General features: G+C 41.8%; 1 protein-coding gene across 1 annotated transcript; it reads right to left on the bottom strand.

Moving 5' to 3' along the window:
• Positions 1 to 1,304: 1,304 nt before the first annotated feature.
• Positions 1,305 to 16,964, bottom strand: BNIP3L (BCL2 interacting protein 3 like). Its single transcript, XM_080568562.1, has 6 exons — positions 16,750 to 16,964; positions 9,937 to 10,123; positions 8,171 to 8,243; positions 6,271 to 6,374; positions 5,339 to 5,488; positions 1,305 to 4,094 (listed from the first exon to the last, which is right to left on the bottom strand). The coding sequence occupies exons 1-6, from the start codon at positions 16,823 to 16,825 to the stop codon at positions 4,046 to 4,048; spliced, it is 639 nt and encodes a 212-aa protein (XP_080424688.1). The 5' UTR covers positions 16,826 to 16,964; the 3' UTR covers positions 1,305 to 4,045.
• Between the last annotated feature and the right edge of the window lie 33 nt (positions 16,965 to 16,997).

Raw genomic sequence — 16,997 nt, forward strand, 5'->3', positions numbered from 1 at the left:
GCTAATTATGAAAACAGAGTGCAAGCAGGACTCAGCATCCCATGTTGCTCTCATGTGAGTAGCTAACTTGACTAAATCCCTAGGCTCTTTGTAGTAAGTCAGCACAGAAGATAACTTTCCCAGAACGTAACATAAAACACACTGCTTGGGGCTGATTACAGAGAACCAAGACGCTACACAGCTAACTTGTCCAGCTATATTTTAGTTCAACAGGTAAGTAATATCAATATGCCACTCGTAACTAAATATACAAGTCCCTTCTCTTCAGTCCTTACTTGCACATTCATGCACCAAAATGAAAAGAAACTCGAAGGAAATAGTAAAACTAAGACAGTCCTCTGAAACTTCATCAAAATGTGATTTGTAACAGAAAAAAATCTTCGTGCAAAGGTACTACTGCTTTATGCAGGATTATCCTGGATTTAGTCTTCTGCAAAACACTGCATTGTAACAAATCAAGTTTTGAAGTGTGTGATGATTTTTTTTCCCCCTCCAATACCTCCTAAATGAGTCTTTATCTCACCTGGCTGCAGAGGAACAACCTGCTCAAAAAAACACACCACAAACCTGCTCTACAGAGCAGTTACAAAGTACTGACAATTCAAAACCTCAAGCCCAAATTTCAGTGGAAGTTCAAAACATTTAAGCTTTCTTAAGGTAGGATTTATAACTTTATAAATCGTGTTCCTCTCTCAAAAAAAAAAAACAAACTCATATTTAAAGAATTCTGGATTTTTACATTAAAAACATAGGAAAAAAACACAGGTAAATAAAACTGGCAGTAAAAGCATCAGAATGACATTTCACATTTTTTCACTCCTCCAACACGATACTTCTCAAAGCAAACACTGCTTGATCCAACAACATGGAGGCAGATTACCAACTGGGGCTTACATCCCTTATTCTTTAATCTGCAAATTTAACAGAATTAGGAAACAGCAGAAATACAAGGAGTACAGTAGAGTTGACTAATTATACAAAATCTTATCAACTCGACTTCGCATTTCATATGCCACCACGTTACTTTGCTTTAGAAGTTTTCCTTGACAAGGTGCTGGAGGGAGGGGCGCAGGTATACGTTGTGACAATGGAAGAATTTTTATTAAGTGCTTTAGAAAAAGAAGCTGATAACCTCGAGTCACTCAAAAAAAAAAAGCAATCTTTAAAAAAATTATTCCAGTCTATAAACAGCAGCTTCAATATTCATGTAACCCAGAATGCAAGTTTCACTGAACATTTTACAAAGCAGTCCTGTTAAAAGAAGAAAAAGAAAGGCGCAGCATGAAGTAATTTCAGACAACCAGTTTTGTGAGAGCTTTAATGGCACAAAATGTTTATAAGCTACAACTTATACATGTACTGTAAACTGTATATAATGTTACAAAGTGCTAACTAATTTATGAAGAATGCATAATCACTTTGGCTCAGTTAACTCCAATATTTCAATAAATGTCAATTAAAAAATTTGAGTTTCTAATAATCTTCAGCTTTCACTTTTTAAAACAGTAAGTAAATATGTATTTACTGCAGTTAAGTTAGCCTGCTGCATTTTTAATGTGCGAGTTTATGCATTTTTTTCTTGATCCTATTTACAAATATCGTAGGCCAGTTTTCACTGTATGTAAGAAAAATGAAGCCTGCATTTTTTTTTCCAAAACTGTAAACAGGTATAAAGCTTTTTAAACAACATTTATCTTAACAAAACCTCAACTATCAATAGTTGAAACCCCTTTTCAAATTATACAATCTGTTTCTGTTCATTGTAAAACTCAAAGTTGTAGACTTTCCTCCAAAGCTTATAGCAGGTATCAATAAATACTGCATCGTATCACAGCAAGAGTTACCGTGATCACGTATCCATTCCTCGGCTGCAGTCTTTACAATTTTTCTTCATGGCTCCTTCAAATATTACAAACTACGTTGATACTCTAGCCACAAGCTTGCAAGATTAGTTATTAGATATTCTGAAGAATTATCCTCTTTTAATTTACAAAGGGGTATTTTTCGTTGTTGAATAAGTTCTCCCTACTCGGTAAAAATCTATTTTCCCACTATTCCAATTTCCATACAAAACAAGGTGCTGTAATTAGAACTGAAAGTGTTTCAGCCTTTCCCCTGTCCGCTCAGTTTTTCAGGACTGTAAAGTGATGTACTTGATCTAAAACACCCTCACCACGTCCCCCCTCTCTCCCCCACCTTTGGGCAAAACCCAGCATCCACCCTTGAAACAAATACCCAGTTGTAGGCCACTCGAGTGCCACGAGCATTGACAACTACAAGAAAAAAGCAGATGTCTTCACCAGAATTGTTAGACTGCTCTTTTACCCTGAAAGCATTCTCTAACAGCATTCAGAAGTAGAGAATAAAAATAAATACGGTTTAGCAGTGGATTTATGCTTAGCTTTTTTACTTCCTGGGAGCTAACTAAGCTCTTTTAAACCAAATCTCGGTTGGGATTTAGCTTCTACGTATCAACTGTTTCAAGCGATCACTGCTATATCAAATATTCAACTTTACAAAATCTGCTGCAAGCAAACAATCATAGGTAGCTGTTCTCTTCCAACTAGCTGACCGTATTTTCTTTAATGTTTTCTACAAGTCAGCCTGCTAAAGTTTTTATTTAAATGAGATTTTGCTAGTCTTAAAATTAGCATTGGTTCCCTAAATACTTAGTATTAAAGTCTATACCATAGGTTTTTTTTTTTTATATATTCATATATATATAAAAAAAGAGTATTCTATCCTTCAGAGTCATGCTACATGTTCTGAAATCCAATAAAATCTATTTAAGGACATGAATGTCCCAATGCTTTGTAACAATTTGGTACTAAAGCTTCACATTTTGAAAAGAAGTGTCACTGAAGGAGGACAAGGCTTAATGTTCCCTAAGATAAAAGTTCAACGACGTTAGTGAGAAGTCTAGCTAACATGAGACATCACGAGTGACTTTCAGATTCCATGTATCCCCAGAGGAGATTGTACAGTAAACAATGACAGGAATATTGAAAACTCATTTGCAGAAGACATTTCAGAGCTTTGCAACTTCTGAATCTTTACGCACCTGCAAGATTGTCCCCCCTTAGAGATAGGTCAAACGCTTTACCTTCCAAAACTGCCCTATGATCATAATTGTAAATGGTTCCACAACAAACAGAATCATATCCTTTTATACAAGAGTCTAAATACACCTACAGCTGTTGGGTTTTTCCTTAATTTTAAACTACGTTTAAAAGGAAAAATTCACATTTAAAATTTTCCCTTAAGAAAACAGGTAAGGAAAAGAAAAGCTTCTTCACATGCAAACAATGCAATTTTTTCCTAATATCTTCTAGGCATCAGACAGGTTTCCTACAAGGAATAAGGAGCTGACTTCATAGAAAAGACAAGATTACAACAATTATCTAATATTAAAATACGCTGATGGAATAAGTTATCCTAGTTCAAAATTTACGCAGTCTTTGCCTCCTGCAAATTGAATCGTGTTAGCCAATGTAAGGGGGTCAAATAAATTCCCCCAGAAGCTGATTTAACTATTTTTTTATTGCCAGTAATTTCTTAGTTTGCTTCACAACCAGTTTGTTTTTCCAAAGCAAAAGTCAATTTCACTCCAATCAGTAATTTTCCTCAAAGATACTTAGTTTTATCACTATAATACAGTCAACATACCATGCACAACTGCAATTTAAGTCAGGTTGCACTAAGGAGGCAACAGCATCACCGAGAAAATTAAAACTTGCTGGTGGCATTTTGCATTGAGAGAAGCCCTTGCAACATATAGACAGTTGTAAACTCCGTTCAGCAACTCTGACGTGTCTTGCAGGCCAAGAGGCAAGGGAATGGGAAGAGAGAGGAAAAGAATGTGGATAGCGAAACACCTCAACAGAGTTCCAACACAATACTCAATTCCAGAGTTAGCAAAAACCTGGATATGTAAAGAAAGGGTGAAGTCAGGGTCATGCTTAAAATGGTCTCAAGTCAAATGTACTAAATGAGACAGAAACACCTTCACAGGTCACGTGGATTTCCAGGTTTTGCACTCCATCTTTCAATAAGTGCTGGCTGAAGGTGTGGTCAGTCGTTTCCCAATGTAGATGCTGAAATAAAAAGTATAAGGCATAGCGTATTTCACAGAAATACTCCCTGGTTTTGACACAGTCCTCATGCACCTAGCTACTGGGATCTGTCTTTCAAGCTTGATCAGATTCTTCCACAGACTTCACTTCCTGTTTTGTAAAATTACTCATTCTGAGATTTTCAGACAAGCCTAGAAGGACTGACGTTATCTACATTCAGTGAAAGCAGGTTCCTTCCAGTCCCAAGCTCATCTGAAAACCCCAGCCTGAAAGCTGTGTTGTCCGTAGAGTACCTGACACAGAAGGCTCTTGAACAGCTGAGCAACACTCAGATTATTATTGCAAAACAAAGTATTGCCAATAGAAGGAAGGGGTGAGCTTTGAAACACTGCTGAGGATCTACACAAACACTGACCTCTAACAAATACATCCACGCAACATCTAATTCACTGCAGAAAGGTACAATTTTGCAGTAGTACAAGTATTGTACAATATACTTTCATATATTCTATCCTCCTAATTTACTCGATAGTTTACAGAAGCTTAGAGACGCACGAATCCCACCCCAGAAACAAACATGAAGCTAAGTAAAAACATATTTTGAGTACACACCTCTGCCCCCTTTGTAGAATACGACAGATAAATATAAAGTTAGAACTTAAGCAAGCTCAGAGATTACATCAGATTACGCAGGCACTGAAAACATCGCTGAGCAGAGCAGCAGCTGATCGCCCAAGATACATCCAGTATTTCAGATATCTAAGTATTCAAACATTTACTCTCAATAATATCACAAAACTGCGGCATTAGACGTTGAAAATTACAGAGGATGTGCCATGCACACAGAACTCCAGCACCAGGATTTGTGCATTGTCTTCTTGTAATGGTCAGTACATGTTAACAACAGTTTCCCACCTATTCTCTTCTTACTTACCCTATATTATAACATGAAGCATTTAAGTAGAATGTGTGCATAATCAAATGGCACACACAACTGCAAAAGTTATCTGCAAATTCATGATAGTTCATGCATTTTTAATATAAGAAACGTGATCTATTCTATGAACATACTAATGACGGTATAACTGCTGCAAAGTTTTCCTGCATTTCAAGGAAAAAAAAAGCACCAAATTTTCTTGAGCAAGGTGCAACAATACTCTAGTTATTCTAGACAAAGCCCTTTTCAGCAAGCACCTGACATTCAAGTAAAGCAGAAAAGCAAAGCCAGATGCAGAAGTTGAAGTGAGAATTATGTTAATACTTACCCTAGTCCCAAAGCCAAAACATGAGATATGAACAGAGATGGAATGAAAACCTTAAGAAATTCTGCAGAGAAAATGCCACCTTTTTTCATTGCTCCACTTTTTCTCATACTTAAAGACACTGAACGTTTAGGATGTCTGAAATGAAATTCCCTGAAAGAAGAGGGGGAGGAGAGAAAAAAAATTAACACAATTTTTTTGGCGTTTTTTCTTTTTTTTTGCACACAAATGATCTCTGTAGGAACTTTATTTTTTTTAAAGTACAAAGAGCTAGAGATCAAAGCAAGAGATCCTTTACACAGAGTAAGGGATCAAAGAGAATAATAGGAGGTATTGTGGAGAGACCACTTACACAGACAGTATAGAGACAAAGGGAGCGGTAGCTGAAGAGAGAGGTAGGTCCGAGAGAGGGAATTTCAGGATGTGATTTGTTAGCAAGAGCCTCATTTTTTGTTCCAAACAGAGATACAGAAGTCTGCCAGATATAGACAGCATCCTCTATTTTAACAAAAATGCTTTGCATTCAAGGAGCTCAACGTTTCCCCTTCCGTGGATGAACATTACATATTTTACATAGAAAGAAAAAAAGGTACAGAGAATTTATGACACTTGCTCAACACTATTCCATTCATTAAAACTAAACTAAATCCCATGAATCCCAGCTCCAAGTACCCAACTCTCCCAGTAATTATAATTTTGTAAAGAAACCTTGTAATCAACTTGCTGTGGATTTATATTACTTTCAGTAAAAAGTAATTTTGATGCTATTATGGTTTTCAAACTTCATTGTTTTGACTTTTTGTAGGCTCCCCAAAGAAATTATTTCTTTTTTCATAAGATGATATTATTTGGACAGTCAGAGTAATTGCATGTAAGTGAGACTCATGATTCTTCTTTCACATGAAGGAATATCCATTAAAAAAAAAAAAACTCACTTGGGAGGAATGTTTTCAGGCCTACTCGACCAGTCTGACACCCAGTCAGCACTTTTCTTCAAGACTTCCAACTCTTTCTCTCCTTCTACTGCTTCTTCTTCAGACTGAAAATACACATTGGAAAGCCTTGTAACAGTCAATTGGCTCCTCCTCATGGTGTTAAATTGAGAACAACAACAGCAGCAGTAAAATGATAAGCACCAAATGGTGGCAACTGATAAACAAGCAAGTGTTCTTGGACTACCAATGATTTAGAAGAGATTTTATTATGCTAAAAGGAGGATCTGCAGAGGTCAGGATATCACTAATTTGGTTATTATATTCAGGACCTCAGCATCATAGGAAGTTGGTTTGTGGTTGTGTTGTTGGCTTTTTTTGTGGGGAGGGGTGGTGGTGATGTTAATCCTCATTGTAGCAAACCAGCTCGATGCATTAAATAAAGTTTTTAGAAATGTGAAAAACTTTAATTTGATGGCATTTAATTGAAAGCATACAGCATGTAGGTAAAGCACAGAAAGCCAAATAAAAATGTTTCCAAAACAATATTAGGAAGTTCTTTGAAGGCGTTACTTGAAATTTATATTACATGCAACTGGTGGCTTCTACTGGGTGCGCCCCAGAAGCAGCAGGGAAAGCCAAGCACTCAGTGCAACTCTCTTGACCCAAGGAGTCAACATTACATCATTAGATACCAGAATTAGAAAAAAATATCTGCTAAAAAGGCCAGAGAATGCCATTTCTTTGGCTAGCACAAGATGACTTTGGTACAAACTCTTTCTCAGAATTAAAACAATTTCCTGAGTGACCTTTAGTAAAATAAGTTATGCCACTTGCACTGAAGTGGGAACCAGACCAAAAACAGAAGCAATCAAATCCAACAAAACAGCGATGGCAAACCTAACCTATCATGCAGATTGCTCCGGCTCTCTGTAGGGCAGAAGAGCAACAGGCCTACTGCTCTTAGACAAAATTAAATGCAAGGTTTCACTCGTCCAGGATTGCTTTTTATTTATACTGCTGAAGGCAGCAAATTCCAGTAAATTGCCAAGCTAAGAGTTCAGCATTAGTCTCCTCTCAGTTTGCACGATGAGGATTACTCACTGTCATGTGAGCTGATTGATCCATACATCAATACACCAAACACCCTGAAATCTTGTGCAGAAATATAAACATTTCCAAAGCCAAAACAGGTTTGACACACAGAGCACGAGCAGAGTGGTAAACAATAACATCGCTGCTACTAACCAGGGCATTTCCCAGCTTTAGAGATGGAGCCTCGTTTTTCCCTCCCTCCAAAGCTATTCATCTCTACAAGTCAAACTGCAATTAATACAGAGTGTAAGCCTACCCACAGTTTACCATCTCTGCCTGGTTGTTAAAAATAATTGTTCTGGAAGGTGTTTTTATTTAATAAAGTTTTATTCGGAAAACATTCTCTTAGAAGAAAATGTAATTTAGTTAAACTGACCTAAGCTTGAATGTACCAAAGCTGTTTACTACACCTATTTACAGGGAAGTATTATATAAAGTCCTGATAAAAAAGATGGAGTAAAAATATATAAGAACAAAGCACGAGACTAGTAAACAGCCTTACCAAAGTGACTAAAGGACACCTCCAAATTCTGAATACACAAAATTTAGATAATTTTTTTTTTCTGTACAGCACATAACAGCCAAGTTTAGAGTCAGAATGAAAAAAAATTACTAGAGAGCAGCAGTTTAACATATTTTTTATTCCGCCACGTAAAACACACAAGATTTAAGACCTTCTAAAGTGAGAGGTTGCTCTGCCCCTCAAGAACTCCTAACATTGACTTATATAAAAGTCTGATCTATATACAATACCTACAACTTTAATGTATATATTTTAAATTATTTTAAGAGTTAATGAAGAAAATACCTGAGAACTACTGTCTTTACTTGTGTGCATTTCCACATCAAACGTTATCTGTCCATCTTCTTGAGGTGAAGGGCTAAAGAGAAATTGATTTTATTATGTCACTTTTGTCACACCACAGTCAGCTAAAGAACAATTAGCATAAATAGCATCTCAGTTGAATCATTTCCACATGTACTTCTGCACACTACTCAGATGACTAACAGACTACACAACTCTGCATGTCACAATCACCAGAATAACAAAGTTTTCCAAAAGCCCTTATCTTTTCCATTTTTTTTTTAATTATCCTATCTGTCTCAACAGGGTTGACTGTCATTCCACGGAAGCATAACAAAGCGTTGCCCAAAACTTCAACAGCTACACAAAAGATGCAGATCCCTTCTTTGCTTTAGGTAACACTACTAGTATTGCAAATTAGCTTTATATCTATACAAGCTACAACATAACGTATCAAAATACCTTTTAATGCTTGGCAAGAAGGCATTCTGCTTGTTAGCCTCGCTGTGAATATTAAAAACTTGGTCATCTATTCAAAAGAAATTAACTACCTAATTATGTCAACCAAGGAAACAGCAGAGAATTTAAGTCAGGAACGATGTGAAATACCATATGATGCAGCAACACAGGTCTCCCGTTACAACTCCTAAGGGCATCTTTGTAATTTAAGTTTTCATTAGAAGCGTCTATGTTAGAAGTAACCAAAAATAACCCAGAACCCTACACACACTTAAGAGGAACTTCTAGTTTAGGAAAAAAATAATATATATATATATATATATATCTCCCCTTCCTTGCATCTTACTTCAACTATGAAAAGGGGAAAAGAATTACTCAAAAGTTAACAACTGGAAAATTAAGTAAAGGAATGCAGTCTATCTTTATTCACTTGAAATAGGGAAAAAGCCCCAGTGCTAGTAAGAAAAAAAAAAAAAATCATCTAGCAAACATTCCTGGTTGGACTGAATACTACTGAACTACTGGCAGCTAGTTTCTTATAAACATAGATGTAAGAAAAGGTTATTTTAATAGAAAATAAACAGTTCTATTTGAAATAGTTGTACGGATCCTTTTCAAGCACTGTCTACTACAGTCAGTAATTAAATCAGGCCTAACTAATTTTAAATAGCTTTTATTTCTGATCACCCACTTATATAAGCTGTACAGTAGACATGACAGTTAGCAGTCATTTAGCAAATCCAAATGAGGCATAAGCAGATGGACACCTAAAATTATATATAGAAACCGCCCACAGATCTCCAAAACTGGCCCAAAACCTTTGAGGGAAAGGTATAATGAACAAATAAGAACATCATAATGCTCACATGAGTCTCATGGGGTTATATTGTTAGGCAAAATTTTGTTGCCTACACATGAAAAAACTGCAGGATATTGAAAGCAAGGCGTACAAATTCCAGAAATCCTTCTGCCAAGTCCAGTGATACATTTTATTACACTTGGCTAAATATAAAGCACGCATACATTACATTATTACTAACGTGCCAGAAAAATTAATATATTTCATACCCTGTATGGTTTACAACAAGAAATTTAACTGTGGTGCAGATGTGACTTCCCTGCTCCTGGAGCCCTTACCTTTCTGAAACACGACTTATTTTTCAAGGGAAATGACTTCTTTGATAGGCAAGAGAAAGAAAGCATGCTGAAGCATGACAAACCTGACCTGAGAAAAAACTTTACTCCTCATTTAACAGCTACAGGATAAAACCTGCAATGATCTGCATGCAGGATGGCAAACGTTGCTTTACCTGTCACAGTGGGAACTACCTCTGGAGCTGCTCTGTCCTGATTCGTGCTGGGCGTCCAGAAGGATTTTTTCCATGTCTCCATTGTGGATGGAGGACGACGAAGGGACGTGTTCCAGGCCTCCGTTCTTCCCGTTGCCATTATCATTGCTATTGCCATTGCCGTTCATCTGCAACTCCACCCAGGAACCTGTCGGGCCAGCCAGACATCATTTCATTAAAAGCAGGGAAACTAAAACCCATCTTAAGTTTATCAATGACACGCAGAAAAAAGCCCCACGACCATGGCGAATTCAGATAACATACAGTGCTGGGAAGGAGCTCACAAACACACGCCGAGGGCGAGGCGACGTGCTTCTTCCTGTGTCTGAAGAAACGCCCCCAAACGTTACGCTGCTACTTACCACTGCAGCTACTCTGCTGTCGCCCTCTCCTCCACAATCAGTACTTTGTCAGGACAAATTTCTCTCCCTAGTTTGAGGCTTCCATCCTCCCTGTATCACTCAATTGTATTAATCACTCGACCTCCCCTGTTCCTTTTCCGACAAAGTTTTCACCCCCCAGCCCTCCTTCTATACAATTCCCCCACCTGCAATTTCGTGTTCTCCTTCTCTACACTTCCAACAGCCCCCATCTCCAAAGCAGCCCCTGATTTATTTGTATAAAACTCGTATCATCTAAAAATATTTTAAAAATAAGAAAATCAGTCCCCATTCCGCTTTCTTGCCCTGGCCTGATAGGAAAGCAGCCTCCTCTCCAGCGCCATCTGCCACCCACCCTACCCTGCCTTCAGAGCTGGGTCACACCACTCCAACCACCAGAAGGTTAAGGTCAGCACAGCTGAAGGACCACGCTAACATCCGCCTCATAGCCGTTAGATTAAAAGATTTTACCGCAAATAAGACAAAGCGAAGAACTGTGAGAAAACCAGAATCTTCACACATACTGAGTTAATTCCCATGCCATCATGTTTTTTTTTTCCTTAGCCTTTTCCTTAGCCAGCAAAGACCACGTAGCCTACCTATTCAACAGGCTGAGATTTGGATTTATTTTTAATAACTATGGAATACCCATGTGTGTGCTGAGACCTGACAAAAGAGACAGAGCATCTCCTAAGTGACAAAAACATCTGCTAACACAATTCACGTTCTCTGTACTTAAGATTTAATATTTTTCTTTTTTTTTTCCATGACCTCACGTTAATTTTACGGGCTGGCTGAGGCTGGAGACACCCCTGGCTCTAGTAGGGCCACCCAGAGCGGGGTGCCTTGCCCAGGCGGCCTCTGCAGACGACCACGGAGACCCCGCGGCCTCCCCAGGCAGCCCCGAATTGCTCCCTGGCGTTCAGACGAAGCCTCTCGTGCTCCAGTTTGCCATTTAATGTGCTGATAAACTACACGAGAAACGGTACTTGCCAGTACGTTGGGAAGGGACATGTTTCAATTCATATGTTTTGGAAATATTATTCAATGCCCTGAGGGCTAAAGATAAAACAGATCCCCACCCTTCTCTCTGCTCCAAATATTTAGATGCATTCCCTACCCAACTGCAATTCCAGCCTTCTCACTCAGGCGCACAACAAGAACCATTTGACTGTCCAACCTTTATCTATCGGAGCGCACCGACTGCCTAAAGCAGCCGACTTCCTTCTGCAGTTACTGCTTCAGTTACTGACTCGCACACTGTCTTTATCCATGTTACAAAATTCTGACATTTAGCAACGTTTTAAGGCTCCCTGTAGGAAAATATTTGCAGTTAGGACCTTAGGACATTTCATTTTGCCATACAATTTTGTTAAGGAAACTGGAAGGGCTTTAAACGTTATTTCTGCTCATCAGTCCTCAATCACAGTGTTAATAACCCTTCTAAGTAACTTTGCATTTGATGCCCCCACCACCTCAAATATATCATCAAAAAAGGGGCCACGAACACAATGAACTACTTGAAACACCATCAGCACGTTACGAAACACGTCCTCGTAATTCTACCACCTCAAAAGTTCCTGCACCCTCTCAGGAAGGTCACAGCAGTTTCCCCAGCACAAACGCTGGTTCTGTTCCACGCAGCACAGCATGTGGAGCAGAAATAATGCCCTCACGTTGGACAACCATCATTAGGGAGGAGAAAGATCTCCGATTTCTCAAAAGCACACTGTTTTCAATGCATCATCGGTCAGATAATGGCCTCACACGTATACTGTATCATGCCATGACTCCTGGGGACTTTAACTTAGGCTGTCTGACGGTAAGCACTTTCATCTCCTTTTAGTTTTGATGCCTTTCCTAAAGAAGTAACAATATTCAAGAAAAAGAAAGCCTAAAGATATGAAAACAAGAATTGAAACTATTTTTTTGAATTACTTGCAAAGGTTCTGAATTTCAATACCAAGTTCCTGACTGTGGAATTTGGTATTGTGCCTCCGCTTGTCTCTACAGCAAAATTTTGGCTCTGGGAGCTGTCCCAGTGATGGGGGAAGGAGCACACCTCCTGATGTGTTCACCTATTTCCAGCTTGATTTTGCGAAGCCCAAACAGAGCTCCTCCTTAGTATCGATTGCTAACAAAGCCATTATGCTGATGGCCACGGAAGCATCATCCCCTTCGGAGTCCCGGTGGTTTAGAGCCTGGTTTCCCCAAGCTGCATTCACAAACAAGGAATTTAGGGCGTGCACAGAGCCTGCCTACAATCACGCCAAGTACACCAACTCTGTACCACATACTGGGCTTTCCAGATACTCGTCAGCTGGGGAAAGGCAGCCTCTGCTTGGGCTAGCTGGCACAAAACTGTATTATTCCCGGTTTATCATGACTGCTGATGTCTAAATTTCAAATTCAAACCATTTCAAGAACCTGACGAGGAAGGTAGGTTTGTCTTGTAGCTGTGCAGCAAGGGGCAGCACCCGCAGAAAGGCAGGTGGCAGCTGCTGGTCGAAGGCAGGCCAGAAAGGTGAAGGCTCCCCTAGAGCCACATCGGAGCAGGGAGCATCTGTTGGGAATCCTAATGCTCAGGAACTGCAAAGACACATAATATGGAAAAAGAGCACAGTGATAAAATGTGGAAGGATCATAGGACAAACGTGCGAGGAGAGCACTTCTTGTAACAGCAGCCATGGGCAGACGAAAGCCCAGGGGAAGGCGATCAGACCTGGCTGCAGCTACCAGCCCTCCACGGTCCTTAACATCAATGGGGATTTTATTTGTGCATGAAATTTATCCTGGACTGACAGAATTTGCCCTTTATCTAACGCACGTTATGGCCGCGCTAGGAAGAACAGTCAAATTATCCGTGAGCAAGGAGCCCCGACGAGCCAGGCAGTAGTTTACATGACGAGCAGCACGTTCCCCATCTGACCTCACTTTTAATGAGTCAAAACACACGCGGGGAAGCCTCATCTGGCACCGAGCGAAAACACGCTACGTCCTCCCAGGGGAATCACAACCGGTTTGCGAGCGGCAGCCAGCGAGCCCCGGGGGTTCGCAGCCCCCAGTCAGAGGGATCGGCACCTCTGCTGCCCGCAGCACAACACCTGGGAGCAAAGCAGGCAGCAGGGAGCCAAGAGAGAAGTTGTCCCAGCCCTTCTCCGGCTCTGGGTTCGTTATGGTAATCACCCACAGGAGAATGCTCAGCTCCACCACGTCTCCCATTTTACTGTCGAGCTGGAAATACGGCAGCGCGGGGCGTTCTCAGGTGGGTGTTTAACTCAACTTCCTGAGTTCACTTTTTCCTCCCTCCCCAAATCACGTAACACACACTCTGGGAAAGAAAAAATCCAAAAGCTGTCTATATGAACAGTATTTTTCTCCAAAATTATTTGGCCAAGGTCTAATGCTAACTATTCCATTAGGAATGGAAATATACCAAATGATTTTTTTGTAATTCGTTATAAATTAAATAAATTAACCTTTTTACATGCTTACTGTTTTTCTTATTCTAAGGATTTTGAAGATGTTTAAAAGGTATCTGCGAAAAGGTGAAATTTTTCAACTGCTTTTCTGAGATTCTCAGGCAGATTTTCTTACTAAAACATAAACTCAGGTATCGGCTACCCACTTAAATTCTCTCTCTCTCTTTTTTTTTTTTTTTAAGTCCATTTGTGTAGGCAATTGGGCAAGACCCTAATGAAGTCAGCGGGTCTCCACGCGGGCGCAGGACTCCTCACGTACAAACAAGTCCCGGAGCAGGATTTAAGTAGGTCTTATGCAGCAGCATTAAGTCAGTTAATAGGCAAGTCCTCCTAAATCCTGTTGCAAAACTGCAGCATCAATAGGCTGTCATCTGGCACGCGGCCATCCTGCACACACAGGTTTCTACTAAACAGAGAAATCCAACTGCTTTTGGAAGAAAATAACTCGTAAGTGTGAGCTTACAACTTTCAGTTCTTCCTAAGTGGTGGAAACTTTAAGCAAAAGTAGCTGAAAGTGCAGGAGAGGTGCTGTCGGCTTGCTTATGCTGTCTGAGATTTCACTTGGGGGTGGAGAGGAAAGACTACGTTAAAAAAGATATGATACAAAATAGATATGATACAAAATAGATATGATTAGAAGTATGTAAATGTTGCATATATTTATATACTTTTATGTGTTTATTTATTAAGATATGGTTTAAAAATACTTTCTACATATAAAATTGTAGAAATATATTCCAAACTAGCAGCTCACAAGAAGCCTGAGCCATGATCAGTCTGAATAAACTCAAAACTACCACTTCTACAATGAAGTATGCCTTTAACAAAAAGAAAGCTGCTCAGATTCCCAAAATGGTAATTATTAAGCAAGTTCTCCACGACAGAGGTGGATGAGTTCCTGCCTAAGGTGGAATTGCTTTTTTGTCAATATGTAACAGAGCTTTATAATAATTAAAATGTAGGAAGCATCTCGGGTTTCCAAAGCACACAAGGTTGGGTTTGGGGTTTTTGTTTTTATTTTTTTTTGTGAACCCAGAGGTCTCCTGCCCTTCAGTTCAAGTGCTAGGAGATCTCTGAATGGAAGGCCTCCAACATGCACGGATGGCATGCAGAACAAAATGAATAAGTGTCTGAACTCATTAGCCTGAAAAGGGTCACTGCAAAGCTTATATAATGGCAGAAAAAGTCGCTGTAACGCCGAGCATTGTGGAGCGGCTGACCGCCTGAAAGCAGCGCTAAGCCCACACGGAGCCCATCGGTTGCGTTTGTTTTGTTCGCCGAGCGCAGACAACCAAATATTTCCTCTCATACCTTGTGCTCACCACCTTCAGTAATCACATTGATTTAGCTAAGCCCGTACGCGCTGACCCAGCAGCAAGATCCCCGTGGGCAGATCCAGCCCAGGCGTACAGCGCGCTCCCCTCTCGTCGCTCCTACCTTCCAGCAGATTACGTGTCCCACAGAGCGAGCTAACGCACTGACAGAAAACAAGATGGAAAGATCAAAATATAAAAGCAAAGGTGGCAATTTATAAACTAAGTATAAAGCATGGAGCTAGGCACGCCGCAAATTTAAGACAGAAAACTGATGTTTAAGCGTGCCAACCGCCCTGAATAACTCGCTGAAAATTCCTGTTTCACTCAGGTGAGCCTTTTGTTGTGAACTGTGCTCGTTATCACAAGGTGCAACGTTACCGTGGCGCAATAACAGCCTTACAACACAGGCACGGTTTATTCTTCTTCAGCACAATTCCCATCGAGTCACAGGAGATTAATCAAGGCATTTTGTTGTCGGTTTGACTTCAGTGTAAACCACGAAGGCAACAGCTAACCGTTCATGCCATCTATTCACCTCTCCAACCGAAGCATCCTTAATAACTGTGAGCAAATGAACAGCCCCACTGAAATGGCTGTTTCAGACCTGGGAAAGGCAGCTGCCCCAAGTACCAGAGCCCACAGAAACCCCATGGATGTGCCCTGCCGGTGTCACCCTGGGAACAAAAGGATGCAGCAGAGCAGCTGACAGAGATGCCGGATATAGAGGAAAGGAGCTCACGTCAGTGCTATTGACTCAGCCCCTGAATAAACTCATTCCCACAGGCACGCTCCTCCCCCTGCCCTGCTGCAGCCCCAGCTCCGCTGCCACTGCCAGCCGCTGGGTAAACTCGGCGCGACCCCAGAGCTACCCCTGCCGCCCCAAAACCTGCCCCTGCCACCCCGAAGCTGCCCCTGCGATCGCTTTACTGTGAGGGTGGCAGAGCGCTGGGTCAGGTTACGGGGTCTCCTTCTCTGGAGATATCCAAAACCCACCTGGATGCCATCCTGCTCTAGGTGATCCAGCTTGGCAGGGTGTTGGACTAGGTAATCCCCAGGCGTCCCTTCCCACCTCGGCCACTCCGTGGTTCTGTGACCCCAAACCCACCCCTACACCCCCAAAACACCTCCTGTGGCCCCAAACCTGTCTCTGCACCCCAAATCCCCTCCTGAGTCTCCAAAACCTTCCACACGACCCTAAAACCCCCCATGCGACCCCAAACCTACTCCTACGACCCCAAACCGCCTCCTGTCTCCCCAAACCTGCCCCTGCAGCCCCAAACTCCCTCCTGCCACCCCAAAACCTCCCATGCGACCCCAACCCCCCTCCTGCCACCCCAAACCTCCTCCTGCGACCCCAAAACCTGCCCCTATTTCCCCAAACCCTCCCCTGCCACCCCAAACCCCCTCCTACTCCCCTCAGCTCGCCGGGGCCGGTTCCCCTCAGCTCTCCCCGCGTCCCAGAGCCGAGCCCGGCGGCACCCCGAGCTCTCCCCTCAGCCACCCCCCGTCACCCAGCCCCACAGACAGGGCTCCCCGTGCCCCTCAGCCCCATCCCCTCAGCCCCATCCCCTCAGCCCCCTGCCCCCTCATACTCACTGTTGAGGCCCGGCTCGCCCCCCGGGCTGTTGTTGTTGTTGTTGCTGCCGGGCCGCGGCTCCTGCGGGCAGGACATGGCGGCGGCGGAGGGACGCGGGGCCGCTGGGGCTGGCACGACGACACCACAGCGAGCACGGCCCGGCCCGGCCCGGCCCCGCCGCCCGCCCCCAGCGCGCCGCTGCGCATGCGCCCGACGCGCCCCGCGCCCCGCTCCCCCCCCGCACATGCGCAGCTCGCGACGGGGAGCG

Source organism: Anser brachyrhynchus (genome assembly GCF_964034855.1).
Source record: "Anser brachyrhynchus genome assembly, chromosome: 26".
NCBI classification, from domain to species: Eukaryota; Metazoa; Chordata; class Aves; order Anseriformes; family Anatidae; genus Anser; species Anser brachyrhynchus.

Coding starts and splice junctions, on each gene's coding strand:
- BNIP3L (XM_080568562.1), bottom strand. CDS start 16,825: ATGTCCTGCCCGCAGGAGCCGCGGCCCGGCAGCAACAACAACAACAAC. Junction 8,244..9,936: donor GGTAGTTCCCACTGTGACAG/GTAAAGCAACGT, acceptor ATTTCTCTTTAG/CCCTTCACCTCAAGAAGATG. Junction 6,375..8,170: donor GTAAAGACAGTAGTTCTCAG/GTATTTTCTTCA, acceptor GTGTATTTTCAG/TCTGAAGAAGAAGCAGTAGA.